Consider the following 19181-nt stretch of genomic DNA (forward strand, 5'->3'; position numbering starts at 1 on the left):
AAGCAGCATACAAACTCTGATTTTGCCTCTCTACAGGATTCGAATTTGGATTCCTGGGGGGAACTAGAACAGTATCCACCCCCAATCCTTTCATCACCCCTTTAAACACACTGCTTGTAAAATTCGTACCTCTATCCGATCTCAAAGCCCTAAATAAACCATAGGTAGGTACAAAATTTTCCAATATAGCCTTTACAGTTGTTTCAGTTTTAGCATCAACCAACGGACATGTAAAAACATATCTAGAAAATAAACAAACCATGATTAAGACAAATTTAACCGTCTGTCCCTGATGATAACATGGAGTCCAAGGACCAACTAGGTCCACTGACATATTAGCAAAAACTTCACTACTTTGAACAGAATGAGTTATAGGTGAAACATGTTTAGGATTACTTCCAGCCTTTTTCAAACATGTAATACAACTTCGCATTCTCGATTCCACAAACTTGTTCACGCCAGGCATAAAAAATCTCTCATTTATTTTACGTATTGTCTCCTGCACACCTCTATGTCCAGAACCATATCCACCATGAGCTGAATCAAATATATCATTGTATAAGGAAAGAGGCACTACAGGCCTCTCGACAAAACCCCCTTCGGCCAAAGGCTGTCTGAAAATTACAACCCCCTCTAGCACATACATATGGCCAATAAGATTGTACAATAGTTCTTTTCTGCCCGATAACTCCGCCCTCTCATAAGAAGACAACTGTCTCCTTTCCAATATCCATAACCTTATTTCATTTAGAATCTTCTCCTGCTGAAGACTACGTTGCCAGACAAACTCAACATCCACCTCATCCTCTGCAGAATGTACCTGCATAATGGAATAGATTTGATCCAGAAATGGTGAATCATCCAGGTAAGGATCCAAAATTTTATTATCTGTCTCTCTACACTCCTGACAATCCTTCAGTCGATGTTCCTTACAATCTAACTCAGTTCTCGACAAATAATCTACGTTCACATGCTTAGTCCCCTGTCGATGGATAACTGTAAAGTCAAAACTTTGCAAGAAAGTTATCCATCGATAGGTGACACCGTTTATTGATCCTTTAGCCCAACGTTTATAATGCACTAGTGAAATACTGTCTGTCCGAACCAAAAATTCACGAAACCTACAAAAGTGTAAAAAATTCTTTAACCCTTAACGGTCGGGGGGGGGGGCGTTGAACGCCCCCCCTTCCGGTTTTTTCTATCTCATTTTCTGTGTGTGAAAGATAAAGAGCCCAAACTGCTTGACTTTTTAAGTTTGGGTATGACACATAACTGAGAGTTGGAATTTTTTTAATATCTCCATCCTGGCGGGCACAGGATGCCAGCAAACCTGGCAGGGTCATCCAGGTAAAGATCAAAAATATTTTTTTGACTTAAACAAAGCATTTTATCTTACCAAAATACTAAAATATCCTCTAGTAGTACATCCTCATATTAAACACAGGTGTTCAAGTCAATTTCAGGTTCCAGGTATGATCCTGCAGGTCCTGATCCTCCAGGTCTCCAGAAATCTTTAAAAGGCTCCTGTGGCCGCAATTTTTGACTTAGAGACTTCAAATTTTAAACTTAAGCTTTTCTTACATGTCTACATAATGTATTAAAATTTCATAAAGATCCGCCGCCGTTTTCCCGCCGACCGCCGACTGCGGCGGCTGGCAGCTGCCAAGTACAGCTGCGGCCGCTGAAATTTATGTTTTGATATTTCAAACATAAAATTTACATAAAAATAAACATTTTCTGCAAAAAAAATTTTCTTCTAGCTTCAAAAATAAAAAAATTACAGTCGTTTGAAATTTTTAAGTAAAAAAGGACCTAAAAACAAAGGTTGTTAAATAAAAGGGTGAAGGAAGCGAAAATTGACCTTGACTTACTTAAGGTCGAAAATTCATCATAACACAGGGGACTTGCACAAAAAATTTTAGCCCTCTAGCTCTAATAGGAACTGAGATAATAGGGGGGGCGTTGAACGCCCCCCCCCCGACTGATTAAGGTGCGGCAAGGGGCCCGACTGTAAAGGGTTAATTAACTAATGCACCTAATTCTCCTTTATAAGAAGGATAATTTTGTTCCGCAGCATTACACTTTTTACTACAGACACCGAACACTCTCTCCACACCATCCTGTTCTTGCGAAATAATCCCTGCAAAATACTGAGAACTATAATCTACGTCCACGATAAAAAGATTAGGATTATCCCATTGAGGATAGCCTTTACACATCTCAGTCTTGAACATCTCCATAAATTCAGTCCATACTCTATTCAATTCTTCTGTCCACTTTATTATAGTGTCATTCCTGTGACTATCCAACATGCACGACCTCTTGGCATAATCAGCAAAATATCCTCTGTAATAATTGGTAAATCCCAAAAACTTCTGTAACTCCTTCCCTGTTCTAGGCTTGCCCCAATCCTTAATCCGTTCCAAATATGCAGGATTCATTTTCAATCCATCGGCACTAATAATATGCCCCAAATAATGGCATTCTCTAGTCAATAAATCACACTTATCTAAATTCAATTTCAGGTTGACCTGCCTAAGAACTTGAAACAGTGCCTGCAGATGCTCTACATGTTCCTCTGGACTTGATGAAAACACGATCAGATCGTCCAAGTAACTGATACAGAATCCATACATTCCTGGCAGGATAGACAGCACCTTATCCATCAGAGCACAGAACAGGCTGGGTGCATTACACAACCCAAATGGCAACCTGTTAAACAAATACATCCTGTTTGCTGCACTAAAAGCTGTCAACGGTTTAGAGTCTTCATCCATAGTCATCGAATGGTAGGCAGCTGTCAAATCAAGAGTACTGAACACCTTGCCAGAACCCAGCTTCGTCAGATTATCAGAAATCAGTGGCAGCGGCCACGCCACCCGCTTAGTCACGTTGTTCAAATTGCAAAAATCGATGACAAACCTCAACTTCGCCTCTGCTCCAGGTGCAGCCTTCTTTTTCACAGCAAAAATAGGACTAGACCAATCCGAGAAACCCTCTTCAATAATGCCGGCGTCCAACCATTTGGTTAACTGTTCTTTCAACTTAGCATCGTACTCTGGATTCAACGGAATATTTCTGGCCTTCACAGGTTTAGCTCCAGGTAACAATTCTATATTATATGTCATTAATCGACAATCACCAATATCTGAATCATTCATTGAAAAGATATCAAAATTTTCCAAACAAATTTTAATAATCCTAGGTTTCAATTCTGGATTTTCTTTAATCATCTGGTTTTCATCTAACTTCAATTTTTGAATAATAAACTGTACCCGTTCATGCATTTTTTGCCCCGACAACTTTTCTGGCTTATCCAACTCATTAATTGTTTTATTACAGGTGACATCTTGATTATCCATGACGAAACAATGCCCCATCTTCACATTTCTCAGCAAGGTAATAGGTTTTATTGACGCATTAACTACATTAACCACGCAGGATCCATCTTTCCGTGGCTGATACACTCCCTCAATAATCATAATCCCATTGCCACTTGTCATCTTAGAAGAATTAGGAGACACATACCAAAACCCATCAGTCTTTAATCCAGCCACATGCACAACAGCTGTAGATCCTCCAGGATAAAAAATAGTTTTGTCCAGCAACTTCACATTATACTTCGTTGAATATAACTCTCCAAACCCACCCCCCTCCTTTATCCCTGGCAAAGTAGGTTTAGATGGAATTTCAGAATTCATTCGTCCGGACAAAATAGGAATTTTCTGTATCTCCGCCACCACCTGTTTCTGTAAACAGGAATTAATAGGAACAGATTCCCCACAAAATTCAAACTTATCCTCATCCAAACAAATATTAATTTTATTCTTTTTCAGGAAATCAGATCCAAGATTCACCAACCTACTCGTCACCTCAGGTACATAGAATATCTCAGTAAACACAGCTTGAGTTCCAGCAAATCTAAATTTCAACTCGACATATCCAATAATATTAACTTTCTTTAAATCTACTGAATACGCTGATAATTTAGCAGGACAAAACTCAATTCCATGTTTATCAAGAATTTCTCTAGATATTAAAGAATTAAAATTATTTCCTGTATCAATAATCCCTAACTCCTTCACCGTAATATCAGCCCCTGGCACAAAGAAATCCAAATCTGCACAAATAGGCATTTTCGTTATCTTCACAAACTTCACAATCTCTTGAAAACACTAGTCATTTCTATCCATATATCTTCGAATTAAAATCTCAATGCAGGATTACAAATAATTAATATATCCATGTTAATTAATTTTAAATTTTAGATATACATCATTCCACTACACAGCAGTCAGCCCTCCCTCCGTCACCAGCCGCCAACATACTGTTCGATTTATGAAATCCTGTACATCTTCCAGACTACCAGCATCACACAGCTATACACCAAGTCTTTTCTCATACAAGTAAGTACCTCTCAAAGTTTTAACATTTACTCCAACTTTGCATCCGCTCGTCGTCGGGAAGGTGTTAGGTTCGAATCTCGGTCCAACACCGCGTCATAACTAAAGACGTTAAAAATGGTTCCCACTGCTACTATGTCAGATGCGCGACGTAAATAGTTAGAGTGGGGGGAATGCCTTGGCCCAAAACAGGCGCAACTCGTTACCATGCACAGTTAGGACTTCTCAGACAAAGGTCGTGCATCTCAGAGAGTTGGTTGTCTGATGGGTGATTGGACGCATTACACCGCAATCATAGCAATTGCAAGTACGTTCCAAGGTGCGTGGAGATATAGGTCTAGTACCCGAAGCGACACCTAGCCCCCTAGAGTCTTAACTCTTAACTTTGCATAGGTACCTATCAAAATATAATATATAGTAAATATATATATATAAATATATATATATATTGTTTTCATTAACACGATCACACCTTGACTGAAGAATAAGCAAGACAGTAATACTTTATAAAGTTGAGAGCAATTATCTGAATACAAAACAGCAAAATTAACTAATTACACATAGCAAACCCAGAAAAAAATCAACTACAGTACTATAACCTATATAATGAATACGAATAAAAGAACGATCTATAAATTTCATCCCAAAATGAAATTTATATATCGAATCAGTCATATCCATTACATAGGATATTGCTGAAAATTGTTCCTAGCTATGTCAGCAATCATAGCCTCATACTGTTTCTCATCTCTGCTCTTTTCAGAATCCACAACAGGCCCCACCTGATTGACTGTCTTCTTCAGAAACTGCTCAGGTATTACCCTATTATTAGGCACTCCAGGACCTTCTTTCTTTTCGCTACCCGCTGAGAAAAACCTTGCTTTGGTCTTTCCTATGCGAGAATCAGGAGCTGGCGGCTTACCGTCTCTCTTCTGCCAGCAACTAGCCACTACATGACCTTTTTTCCCACAATACCAACAAATCATAGTTTTAGCCTTCGAATTCAGAGCCCCAATCACGTTCTCAACCTGATCCCAAGGAATATCATCATCCCCTTCAATCCACGCATTATTATCGCCAATCTCAGTCCTGCCCTCCCAATCAGATACATGCACTTCACTGATTACAGGCCTAGCTTTTACCTCCCTAGAATCCTCTAGCTTCAACCCTTCCATAGCCTGAGAATAACAGGACGTTACATTTTCAGGTGAAACGTGTCCAGAACGGGCCCAGCTTATGTAATGCTGACCTCTGCGAATCAAATAAGTCAAGAAAGCACTGTAATCTTCCAGGTAATGCATAGATTCAATGAAATTAGCCATATCTCTAGCTAAATCAGAAAACAGCAAATTCTTAGCCACATTATTGTAGAAATCACGCCAAGATTGTCTAGAAATTTGACCAGGATGCATAAGCCTAAACAGCCGTAACTTAGCATTGAAGAACACATCCACATTCTGACCACTCTTTTGTTTCAGGGCGTAGAAGAATTCAGTAGCTGACTCTGTATCTGCAAAGGGTATCACCAACCTTCTTATCAACAGGTAATAACCTAAAGCACTTAGGGAAGCATTAGCCTCCGGCGTAATAAGCCTCCCCATCTTCTTCCCTTTGCACTCAAAAATCCTATTGTACAGGACGTCCTTGAAAAGCATAGGATCCTCCAACTTTGCGAACCGAGCAACCCTCCATAAGGATAAGAAATAATCCTCAAAATCAATGTTTCCATCCCAAAATGGAGCATCCCGCACAAAATCACTATCCCACTTGACTCCTCTTACAAGACAAAACTCCTTAAACTGCTCCTCTACAGTCTGTTGGCTTACACTACCGCCGGCCACCTTTTTATAGGCCTTAAGCACTTCAGCCCTTTCCTCAATTAAAGGAAATATATCCAACAATTGATTCTCATATTCGGTCAAACAACTCTCACGAACATTCATCCAATTTCCATTCCCAACCGGACCCAAAAACTCAATCTGCGAAAACTTCAGATGTCCAGGAGCACTTTTCACCCTTTTAGCCTCAAAATTTGTAGAATCCAATTTAGCCTCCACACTCAAACGATTAATGAAAGATGTATTAAACGAATCATCTCCCGTCAACTTGACTGCAGATACACTAGCCCCCATACTTGTCTCATACAAAAAACCGCTAATATCCCCATCCGCTGGCAATTGCGCCACCTTTATCTTAATAGTAGCCAAATCAACATCATAGCCTAACTTCTTATGCTCATCAGAATTCTTGAACTCTTTCACCTTATTCTCCAGCCGTTTATTCGCCGCCGTTAGCTTATCCACCTGACCTTTGACAGTCGTATGCTCCTTTAACATTGCCCTAACATATTTTTTTATGCTTTCAGGCACAACGTCATTCTCCACCTCGCCCAACGCCGACTCCACATTCGCATTGGCACCTGCACCAACATCCTCAGCCACAGCATCATCCTCCTCCCAATTTTCGGGAGTTCCATCATCATCCTGACTGTCAGTCTCCCGAGGACGCTTAGGCGGCCGTCCACGCTTGCCTTCATTTTTACCCCGCTCTCCTTTTTCTCCATCAGCCATATCCGAGCACTAGAACTAGATTCGCCGTGAAATTTAGATCAGAAGAGTTAAAGAATGAAATTCCACAGAAACCTAAAATATAAATCAAGTTAGAAATATAAAAAAATAAAACAAAACTGTGAAAAATCCGAGATAAAAAAATCTCAAAAAGTGATTGAATTCAAATTAAACACCACTTCCCCCACCCTTAACTCAGTAGCAGGTCTAAATAACACGTAGCACAATAAGACTGCGCCAAATGTGACATAGACAGACTTACATAAGTTAATGATAGAGTAGACTTAATATTCAATTCAAAATGCAAACAGATTTTTAAGTATTTATTATATTGGATTAAATGCAGTTTTTGAGTAAATAAGATTAGATATAGATACTTTATTTAGATATGATTAAATATATTAATAATTCAAAACTACTGATTATTTAAGCTGGAAAGTTCTGAAGTAGCAGGATGTCTGTCTGTATATCAGGACACCAAGCAACAGGATGACTGTCTGTTTAATTAATACAATGTATTAATTAACTATGCACTTTGAAGGGGTAGAATATCTGCCTATGCAAACTAGCTGAAGTAGTAGGATGTCTGTAAATAGCTGTATTGGTCTTAATAAAGACTCGAACCCAAACCAGATAATGTTCTGTGTTAGGACTCTCAATATCAACTGACTTAAATATATTTTCTCTTTATTCTTTCTGAGAGCAATTGAAGAGTAATTAAGAGTAACAACTAAAATATGTCTGCAAACTTAAATATATGACATCACAACATAAATATATGACACTAGGAAGTATGCATTAATGTGTATTCACACATTGTTTTCATACAGGCCATATAAATAGGACAAAAAAAAATAGAAAAAAAGATAATAAGCAATAAATAAATCATATTGGAGAGGAAAGAATGATAATAGGAAGGATTGATTAGGGCATACAAGTCTTACACCATTATTGCAATAATAGAAATTTAAAAAAAAAATTTAACAAATAGATTTTGATTAATTTATCAGATTTCAAACAATATTGAAAAGAAGGTATTATCCTCTTAGAAAATTTTTTTTCAATTTTTTTCAATTTTGTACCCCCCCCCCCCTTCCCCCACCAGCGAACTATGAACTCTGGCTGCAGCACTCGGCTCCCTAGCCTGCCTAGCTGCAGCGCTTGGCCCCCTTGCCTGCCTAGCCGCAGCATTCGGCCCCCTTGCCTGCCTAGCCGCAGTGCTCGGCTCCCTAGCCTAAAACCTAACCTAACCTAAAATAGTTGTTTGTTGATATTTGGGGGGGGGGGGGTATAAAATTGAAAAAAAGAATTTTTTAAATTTCTAAGAGGATAATGCTGAAAAGAAATATAAATTTATCTACATTCTTGACATAATGGGTTGTTACACACTAGAGTTAAGCTTGATAACAAAGATTCTTTTAGATTTTTAATAAATTTTTTTCTTGATTGATTGTGGGTTAATAAATCATTATTACAATGGTTATTCCATAATTCTTGGAAATGATACTTAGGAAATCTTTCAATAGATTTAAACTTTGGTTTTTTAACATCAAACATATTAGAGTTTCTAAGATTTCTGGTATGTAATTGATTACGGCAAAGCCAAGTACCTTGAAAGGAACTTGGTAGCTTACTGATTATAAAATCATACATAAATAATAATTTCAAATAATTAGCTGATTCATGTAAAGGAAGGACATTCATTTTTTTTAAATAAAGGCATTGTGTGTGAGATGTGTTTCTTACTAAAAACAATTCTTATTGCCTTTTTTTGCAATTTAATTAATGGTTCCATAGTAGATTGAAGACCACAACTCCAGGCAGGTAAACAGTAAAGTAAATGACTATTTATAAGTGAATGAAAAAGCATTTTTTTGCTATCTAAATTCAGTATATGTTTAGCTCTATTTATTAGAAATAAAGAACTAGAAATCTTTTTACGTAAATGTTCTACATGATATTTAAAATTTAAAGAAGGATCTATAAATACACCTAGGAATTTAATTGCAGGAATATTGTTACTTGAATTGACATAATTTAAGATTTTTATTTTCTCAGGATCAAACTCATTTTCATTGTTAAAGTTTAGCTTAATATTAAGAGCATTCCAATCAATAGTATTTTCATTTTTATTAAATATCATGATTTTAGTTTTATCAGGATTTAAGCTCATTTGATTACTCCTAAACCAATCAGATATCTTTTTAAGTTCATTGTTTAATTTCAGTTTTATCTCTGTAAAGTTTTTACCAGATATTAAAAAATTACTGTCATCAGCAAATAATAGGGTATATAAATCAGTACAATTTTTAAGATCATTTATGTAGATTAAAAATAGAATTGGACCTAAAATAGAGCCCTGTGGGACACCTCTATCTATGTTCAGCTTTGTTGAGTCAGTGTTGTTTACATGTACAAATTGCTGTCTATTACTTAAATAATTTTTAAACCATTCAAGTTCAACGCCATTAATGCCAATTTTTGACAACTTTTTAATTAAAATAGAGTGTGGAATTGTATCAAAACATTTTGCAAGATCAAAGAAGACTCCAATTACAGTTTTATTATCGTTTTTTGCTTCAGCTATGTAATTTAAGAGGTGTATCACAGGGTGTATTGTAGATTTTTTTTATTGAAATCCATACTGATGTTCAAAAATGATATTATTTCTAATCAAATAGCACAACAGTTGTTGATAAATGACTTTTTCTAAAACTTTTGAGAAAATAGCTAATAAACTTATTTGCCTATAGTTGGATGGATCAGCTTTTTTATTAGAATTATTTCCTTTTAACTTAAAAATAGGTATAACTTTTGCGATTTTTAATTCAGAAGGTATTTTTCCAGTTAAAATAGTTTGGTAAATCACATGAGAGAGAGGAAGGGCAATGACAGGAATTATTTTCTTTAAAAAAGAATTTGACAGGCCAAAAATGTCCATACTTTGTTTATTTCTAATTTTTTTATCAATATCTATAATTATATTTGGGTTTATTGTATGCATTTTAAAACTGGAATTATAATTAGGTATATAGCTACACGGATCAATGTTAGAAGGATTTATTTTAGATGATATCTTGCTTGCTACAGAAGTAAAGTGTTTATTCAATTTCTCAGAAATTTCTGCAATATCTAAATATATAGCATCATTAAACTTCAATTCATTGATACGTGTTGCTTTATCTTTTGTTTTTCGGATTGCATCTCTAATAATATCCCAAGTTTTTCTCAAGTCAGATTTACATTTTTTTAGCTCATTACAATAATACAATTTTTTAGCTGTTTTTATTGCACGATTATAGATATTTCTATATCTATTATATATCCTAATATTATCAGCAGTTGGCTCATTAATACTTAACGTTGACAATTCAAATTTTTTATCTCTACATCTCATTAAACCATCAGTCATAAATTTTTCAATTTTATGTATGTTCTTTTTAATTCTTATCTTTTGTAAAGGAAAAGAAAGTTCATAAAATTCATTAAAAGCTCATAAAATTTATTAAAACAATGTTGAGGTTCAAACTGTTAGTTACATTTTCCCAATTAACATTTCTTAATAGATTGATAAACCCAGTAATTTTTTCTTCATTAATATTTCTTGTAAAAATACATGATTCTTTACTTGCTTTATATGAATAAGGTGTTATTGTGAAAATTGGGAAATGATCAGATATATCATTTAATAAAATTCCCGAATGAAAACTATTATCTTTTGTGTTAGTAAAAATTTGGTCAATACATGTTGCTGATGTCCTAGAAATTCTTGTTGGTCTCGTTATCAAAGATAAAAAAACCATTTGCAATTCAATTTTCGAGAAAATCATTTGTTTTTTCATGACAATGGTACTTTGAAGGTATGATGGTTTTCTGTGCTTATAAATCATAAACATTTTCTCATTCATAATATCTCAAAAGTCTTTTATTAATTTAAAGATTAAATTTTTGGCAAATTTATACAAAAACTAACTAACCATATGTGGAGAATCATTTATGTAAAATTTTAAATTAATTACCATGTTATTAAACCCCTAAAGATCAGGCCCTCTGGGAGTACTTAATTGATCAAGTGGGTGGCATTTTCACCCTATATCTAACCCCTATTAAAGAGATCACGAATTAGAAAAAATTCTAAATAAATCTTAATTTCTACATTATGACTTTTGTGTATAAGGTAGAAACCTAAAATGTTTTTGGTGAATACTTAGATATCAATGACCTTCTGAGAAAAGTGGTGTTATGACCGTTTGACCGCTCCCTGACCAACTTTATGACCGATTTTGGTCCGGCTTTTACTACAGATATATATATCATGAATATCGTGGCTTCTATTACAGCTAGAGACCTATAATTTTTTTTGGTAAACCCTTGAGCAATAATAATCAGATAAAAATATTAAATATTGCCGTTTTTCGGCGATGATCAGAAAAAGTAATTTTTTTATCATGAAAAATAAAAGTTTGTCCTAAAATTTGGTCATCCTAGCTGCAAAATCGGCCGCTCTACAGCTGTTTTAAAATTTAGCGGCTGGCCGCTAAAAAGCGGCTAAGGAGCGGTCTGACTGCTCCCTGATCTATTAAGGTGGGAATTGGGGCCCGATCTGTAAGGGTTAAGTAATTTTTGTAGAATAATTTCTTAAAAGTTCCAGTAAGTTTGAGCAACAATTAAACTATAAGAAAATAAGCCATTTCTTTGCTTGCAGATAAAAACAAAAAAATCAATACTTAGGAAATAATTTTGTAATAAACCTCTTTTAATATTTGTCTTCAAACTTTCTTTAAAATGTAATTACAAAATTCCTTTTATTTTATAAAATGATTAACTAAATTTTGGTATGTTTGAGCTGCTATGAAGACAAAAGAAAAATTGATTAAATCTCTAGAAAGAATAATATTTAAGAATTTAATGGTTTAAAAAGTGAAAGTATATTATATTTGCTACACACTTTTAGCAAAAGATTCAGTCATTTTACTAAAATATTTCCATAAAAATTAATATTTTTTATGTCAATGAAAGATTAGTAATAATCCACACACACACATTGACACACCCCAATTATCTACACACACACACACACTACGTAGCCTAACACACACACACACACCCACACACACTCATTCTGCTTAAAATGCCCACTCCCCCCCACGAATATACACACACACACACTCTCATTCTGCCTAAAAAGCCCACTCCCCCCACGCATCTACACACACACACACAAACGCCCACACCCACACACACCCATTCTGCCTAAACGCCCACTCTCCCCCCACATATTTACACACCTTACTTAACCAGGGAACTAAAGGCATAAGACAATGGCCAATAAATTAATGGATATCCAAAAGGAAAATATACACAAAATTACACATTTTGTAAACTATATTTAGTGGTTTAAACATTTGGACACACACAGTAATGGACCAACCAATAAAAATTAAATAAAAGTCCCCAGAGTTATTTATTCAACGAATAAAATGTCATTAACTTTGGGAACTAATGTAATAAACAGCTAAATATCCATTTCCTCCCTGAATACAGAATAGAAAGAATGTCAAGTTTTTAATAAAAAGATTTAACAACATCCTATTCCACCAATAAATAGTTAAAAAATTAAATGTGTTTATACATATAATAATATTTTATAAAGTGGTAAGCTTTTTTTGTCTGTAGCGAAGGTTTTAGGCTATTTTATTTGAAATTGAATATAAAATTACAAGATTAGAATGATAATCTTTTTATACATAGTTATTAGTTAGGTAGAGAGAGAGAAGGAGAGAGAGAGAGAGAGAGAGAGAGAGAGAGAGAGAGAGAGAGAGAGAGAGAGAGAGAGAAGGAGAGAGAGAGAGAAGGAGAGAGAGAGAGAGAGAGAAGGAGAGAGATGGAGAGAGAGACAGATAGATAGAAAGAGAGGTAATAAAATGTTGTGCCGGTAAAAAACATTTTACTTTTCGAACTTCGACTAATTTTCTTTTTTGCTTTTTTTATCATTAAAATGATAATCATGTTGTGTTACTTTTAAATGACATTAAAAAAAATACACAATGCTTTATCTATTTTGAATACAATTCCCTATAAATGCACTGCAATTGTTCTTATTTAATGCATTTATTATTCAGTTTTCATAATAATGATAAGCGCGGTATCGTTCTGTTTAGAAAATTTGAAAATTGTTTTTCATCTAATTAAATATTTTTCATTTTTTTAGGCAATATTTTTAAAGATTTATCTTCAATTGTTAGTTATCTACCTATATATATAACGTTATTTGCAAATTCACAGCCACTTTAAGCAGTTCTTACTTACTTAGTCTAACTAGAAAACAAGGAATTTAGGATAACTGATCAGGTTGCTTTAATTTAATTTTATCAAAATTCATTTTTTTAAATCAATAAAACCCCTTTTCCCCTTAGCACCCAATAACACATATAATGTGACTAAAGAAATCTCCAATACCCATAAAGATCTTTACGAATTTATTAATGCAGCTAAATTTATAATCCAACTTACCCCAATAATAATAATACAAAAATGACTATTCTAAAGCCCCATAAAAGAAATGAGAGGTTGGTAGTTGATTTAAAGTAACCAAATATCTCATAAAATACCCTGTAATATGAAATGAAAGAACTTTTCATCTAACCTAAATATACCACTTTCCACTAAAATATAAAATAATAAACATTCCTAAACAGGAACGTCCAGGCCAGAGTTTGCTTAAAGACTAATCATTATTCCCTCAACTCCCCTGAGTACCCCAGCTTCAATAGGAAAGAGGGGTGATACATTTTAACTTTTAAAGTCCAAAGAAAATTGTTTAATAAAAAAAATACTTCAAACTAGATTAATTATATATATAACAAACATCATTGTTTGAATAAGTTAGACTAAAATATCTGTTTGCAATTCCTAGTGTGGAAAGGTGCCTCTTAAGGGTTATTATTATAGCTGAGGGAACTTATTTTGATGCTCAACATAGCCAATGATGCGTAGAAAATGTGTTTATTTCCAAATTTTTGTTATACTAAGTAAAATCTCACTATATTTTCAATTATCTTTTACTGGTTTAAACTTACCTTCTTCCATAGTCCCATTTATCCATAAATAGGAATGGTATAGTGCCATTATACCATCTGTAACTTGTATTACTATAAAAAAGATCTTAAGATTTTGATAAAAATAATAGTGGTATTAAAAAGTCAGAAAATTTTGTAACTGTATTGTAAAATGTAAACACATCTAAAGTGAAGGCCAAAAATAAACCTAAACTCCATAATATCAAACTCTCTGATATTTATTTTACCTGACAGCACTATAACCAGAATCATAATCAACATCACCTGTTTCATTAAAACTATAAATTATTGGATAGTGGCTTATTCATTAGTTTTTTTATTACATAAATTTTTGCAATACATTTACTATCAATAAAATTTCAATATAATCATACAGGGTTTTTTTATTAGATTAAAAGTAAACAATTATTAAACCTACAAGGATATTTAAATTGGCTTGTAGGAGTCCTGGAATAAAAATGATGTATTTTTGTTTTGGTCATTCAATGAGCTAAATAGAAGCAAAACTTTATTTCACCAACATTTGAAAAATAAATTATTGCATTAATCAAATAATTGTAATTATTCATGTTTTTTTAAATAAAAAAAAATCCTACTGTCTATATCTTACATTCTTAATTATATATTCTAGGTGAAAAATGTAATTACTTTTTATTTGAATTAAAAAAAAAACTCTATCTAATTATAATTATCATTTATGATTTATGCAGCTAGTTTAAACAAAAGTATAAGATAATTGATAACAAATATATGATTTTTAATATTCATTAAAAATAATTTATTAGTAATAACCTAACAATAGATCTTCATAGTCCTGAAACTCATCTTGTCCAAAGTTATTTTCATCACTTCCAGCACTTTCAATTGTACTTTCATTTCTCAATATTTTAAGAATTGATTATTATAAATTTATTGATTATTTAGTAATGAAATAAATTAATATGGACTATGTACACACTATACATTTTATACTTCAACCCCTTATGAAATTCAAAATACAAATACAAAATACAACTACCAATAAATAAAAAAAATGCAATAAACTAAGCTATTCCAATAAAAGTTTTTTAAAAAATGAGAGTTAAAATAGATTATGTTTTTCTTATGACATATAATCTTGGTGGTGAGTTGGGTTGCTTTCTTTATTCAATAAATTTTACTTCTAATAACAAAACTTTGAACATGAATGTCAAATAGCCAATAATAATAACATTGTTATGGACTCCTTAATAAAAAATACCTTATTTGCTTTGGTCCAAGTTCTATAACCTTCAGAAGTTCTTGAAACATTGAAGGTCCTGACATTTAAATTAATTTAGAATTAAAAGATTTTATCAGTACAATTTAAATATCATTTAAAATAATCTTAAAACAACTTTATTAAAAAACTGGATTTTTTTTAAGTTTAAAAAATCACCATTGGACTGAAAACAGGCTGGGTGTCCAAGTGACATAGATGCATTACATTGACCTAAAATAATATATTTATAAAAGATATGTTAGTACAATGACAAATTTAGGAGAGGACAAACATACTAGAGGGACATCTCTAAAGTTGAATGCCCTTTCTTTTTTTAATTAGGAGATTTATTCAAATATTTAAAGACTATTTTATTAGGAAAATTAATGTTGGACAAAAATCTATCTAGGTGAAACAAATGTTTATATAATTAAATATTATAAAAGGCCATCTCAGTCAAATAAAGAATATTTATTAGGGTGGTTCACTGTTGGACATTTTTATAAAAGACCATAGTTGGGATATGCACATGATTAACCCATTAGTGCTGAACCGGGTTTTAAAACCCGGTGCCAGAAAATGTTAAAAAACCGGTTTTCGGCTTCATAATTGCATCATTCTCAGTATGAATCCCCCCTCTACTACTCTGGCTTTCATTTCCCCCTGGAGCAGGTAGTTTTTCTTACTTCCGTTTGCCGGTATAGATCAACAAAGTTTGAAAATCATGAAAATTCAAAATACCCCATCTAACTTTTTTGTTTTTATAGTAAAGTTGCTGATTTTTTTCGTTAAATCTAAAGTTTATTGACAAGTACATCTATTTGTGAATTCGTTTTATTTAAATTATTATTTTTTATATGATTTTTTTATCGTTTTTTTACGCCCTATATAGGCCCGGTTCGGCATTTCCATTTTGAGTCTGAAATTTTTATTACCCGGTTTCACTAATAGATCTTTTTTGACAACAACAACAAACAGGGTTTTTTTACCCGAAATCGCCAGCTAAACACGAAATTTGAAATAAATCGCTTCGTATTATACTTGTAGCTCTTTAGATTACATGAGGTTGTGTAGTTTTCAATTACGGATCGTATCAAAGTTCTAAAAAGTGTTCATCTCACTTTTGGCGTTCAAAAATTACATTTTTCGATTTTTGGTCAAAATAACCGGGTTTTAAAACTGGGGGAAAGCACCAAAAATGGGTGTTAATGCCTGGTTGGTATTTATGGCCAAGCCGAACCGGGTTTTTTTGCAACTTTCCTGTGCACGCCACTAGAGCAAAACAAAAAAATACGAATTCCGTTTTGACCATTATAAAGCTTCCCTGAAACTTACAGCTCGATCGGCCCATAAAAGTGGCGCTCGGCACTAATGGGTTAAATTAGAAAGGCAAAAGAAAAAAACTAATTTTACATTCACATTCCAGTTCTACATAAATTATATTACACACTTTAGAATTTACAAGTATGCAGACACAATTGTTTTTTTATTGAAAAATATAAATATTTTTATTCCAATCATGGCAGTTAACCAATTGAAGAGGTTTAACTTTGTTTGTTTGCAACAAATTCTATATTGTAACCTAGCTAGAAATTTGAAAATCCTAGAGTAACCTAAACCCTACTTGTATTTTGTTCCTTTTAAAGTTTTTATGAAATAGTGCTTGTCACAATATGTTAGATTATATATCTCTCTCAATTTATGCAAATTTTGAAATTTTCATTTTTGAAAACTTACTCCATCCAGAACACTTTGCATATTTGTCCCTTAAAAGTTTTAAGTTTGACCCAAAAAGTATTTGTTGCACATTTGTGAGTGTTCTGATATTTTCTGTGTATGACTTGATTTCTTAAATAATTTGGAAAGTTTATTTTTAAAATTAACTGATTCCATCCATCTACTTACTTTTCCTTCCAGAACACTTTGTTGATGTATCTTTCTTGTCAAAAAACAAGCAGTTGCTGCAGTCTTTCATATCCTCCACTTCTACAAACTTAATTGTGTCTAAAATTTAAATTTAAATTTGGCAAATTGTAAGAATTAAGGCAATTATAAAGTAAATAAATACAATATAAACTATGTTTATGATTACAATCTAAAATTATAATTCTTAATCAGTGAAGAAAAAACAAGACCTTGAAGTGGGAGAGCTTCTATTACTTCCATTTGCTTTTTAACAAATGTTTTTTCCTCATCTGAATAACTACAAAAAAAAATTTAGATAAAAAAGGACAATATTACAATAAAAGGGATGTACAAACTTTTTAAATTTGATATTATTGAAAAAAAATATTACATTTAATGATTGCCTATTGGGAAGGAATACACCACAAGATCTTATTATGGTGCATTTCTAAACTAAATCTTTCTCAATAGTTGTGCATGGTATTATGACAACCAACTCTTTAGTTGCATCACCTTTCTCTGTGCATGGTATTGAGTTGCACCTGTTTTTGATCAAGACATTCCCCCTTTTCCAACTATTCATGACACACATCTGATACAGCTTCAGTATCTTTTCAGTGTCTTTTGTTATGACTAAATAATGTGCCTAGTTTTGAACCTTCCCAATGTTCTATATGTTGTCACATTTGTAGGTCACATACCAATAATTAGCTTTAAATCTTAATATTATTAAATTTACATTCTTTATTTGCCACATTAACTTTACCTCCGACCATATCCATGTTCATCCATGAACATATACATCACTTTTCCGTCAGACAACAAAGTTGTGTTGGACCTATAATAAATGTCTAACTTAAAGTAATCTTGCAAGAATTACACCATTCAAACTGCTGAAAATAAGGTAGACCCTACAAATTTTTTGCCTCTCATTCTAGTTGTGTGGAATGTAGAGTTTTTTTCTTTTCAATTAGCACAAATATGTTATATTGGAATATCAACCATTATCTTTTTCTAGAACTATTTTACAGATACAGCAGTTTTTGCCAACAATGGGCTGTGACAATCTGTTGTTAATGATATTGAAATAAAAAATGTGTTCATAACTATTTTAAATATCTTTAATCTTGTTTATAGAGAAAATGAAATTTTTTACTGATTTTTACTTTTTACAATGGGCGGTTGGTGGGAAAATAGTGTAGCTGTAAATGTATTATGTAGACATGTAAAAAAGCTTAAGCTTAAAATTTTAAGTAAAAAATTGCAGTCACAGGAGGCTTTAAAGATTTCTGGAGACCTGAAGGATTGTACCTGGAACCTGAAATTGACCTGAACACCTATACTTTATATACGGATTTACTACTAAAAGATATTTTAGAATTTGGTAAGATAAAATGCTTTGTTTAAGTCAAAAATAAGTTTTGCTCTTTTAATGTATGGATGGTCTGTGCCTGCCAGGATGGAGATATTCAAAAATTCCAAATCTAGGTATGACATACCCATATTTAAAAAGTCACAATATAAGCTTTTATATGATTTTTGGAAAAATGATTCCTATTACAACAATAAGAATAGTATAAGGAAAGCATTGCAATAATCAAGTCCTAATAATGTAAGTATGCCCTTTTGACATAATCCTGTATTTAACAGTTTTGCAACAAATTTACAAGCATAAAACATATCACCTTGTACAGTTTTCAGGTAAATCAGGAATCAGAGATTCTAAGATTTGAAAGAAATCAAATTATTATTTTTTATATTTTTGCTGAAAAATAAGACAAGTTCTTAACTTTTGTTTTCATAAATACTGTTTATATATCTAGTCAATAATCTGTTAAAAAAACTGTTTATTTGAAAATTTAATTCAAAGCAGAATAAGAAAGCTTTTAACTTATGTTTAATTTGAACAAGTTAAAACTTCTAGTTTATAAACTAAAAACCTGTTCTAATTGGAGTTTTCTTGGAAGCAAGAACATTTTCGCCTAAA

The 19181-nt window shown here is 32.8% G+C and overlaps 2 protein-coding genes across 2 annotated transcripts in view; one reads left to right on the plus strand and one right to left on the minus strand.

The window, feature by feature from the left end:
- The window catches only part of LOC145328377 (uncharacterized), a 32450-nt gene extending 13542 nt beyond the window's left edge, over window positions 1-18908 (minus strand). The window contains exons 1-9 of the mRNA XM_080172011.1: window positions 18880-18908; window positions 17961-18032; window positions 17425-17492; window positions 17195-17293; window positions 15467-15520; window positions 15290-15347; window positions 14842-14927; window positions 14277-14313; window positions 14050-14121 (exon numbers count right to left, since the gene is read on the minus strand). Of these exons, the coding sequence (XP_080028137.1) occupies window positions 14050-14121; window positions 14277-14313; window positions 14842-14927; window positions 15290-15347; window positions 15467-15520; window positions 17195-17293; window positions 17425-17492; window positions 17961-17998 (512 nt within the window). The 5' untranslated portion in view covers window positions 17999-18032; window positions 18880-18908. The remainder of the gene's footprint in view (window positions 1-14049; window positions 14122-14276; window positions 14314-14841; window positions 14928-15289; window positions 15348-15466; window positions 15521-17194; window positions 17294-17424; window positions 17493-17960; window positions 18033-18879) is intronic.
- LOC145328334 (uncharacterized) lies at window positions 2186-4814 on the plus strand. The gene is made up of 5 exons (XM_080171965.1): window positions 2186-3103; window positions 3343-3399; window positions 3837-3877; window positions 4269-4406; window positions 4797-4814. The coding sequence occupies exons 1-5, from the start codon at window positions 2914-2916 to the stop codon at window positions 4812-4814; spliced, it is 444 nt and encodes a 147-aa protein (XP_080028091.1). The 5' UTR covers window positions 2186-2913.
- Window positions 18909-19181: the final 273 nt, after the last annotated feature.

The sequence above is a fragment of the Acartia tonsa genome, chromosome 9 (genome assembly GCF_053477335.1).
Source record: "Acartia tonsa isolate MP-2025a chromosome 9, ASM5347733v1, whole genome shotgun sequence".
NCBI classification, from domain to species: Eukaryota; Metazoa; Arthropoda; class Copepoda; order Calanoida; family Acartiidae; genus Acartia; species Acartia tonsa.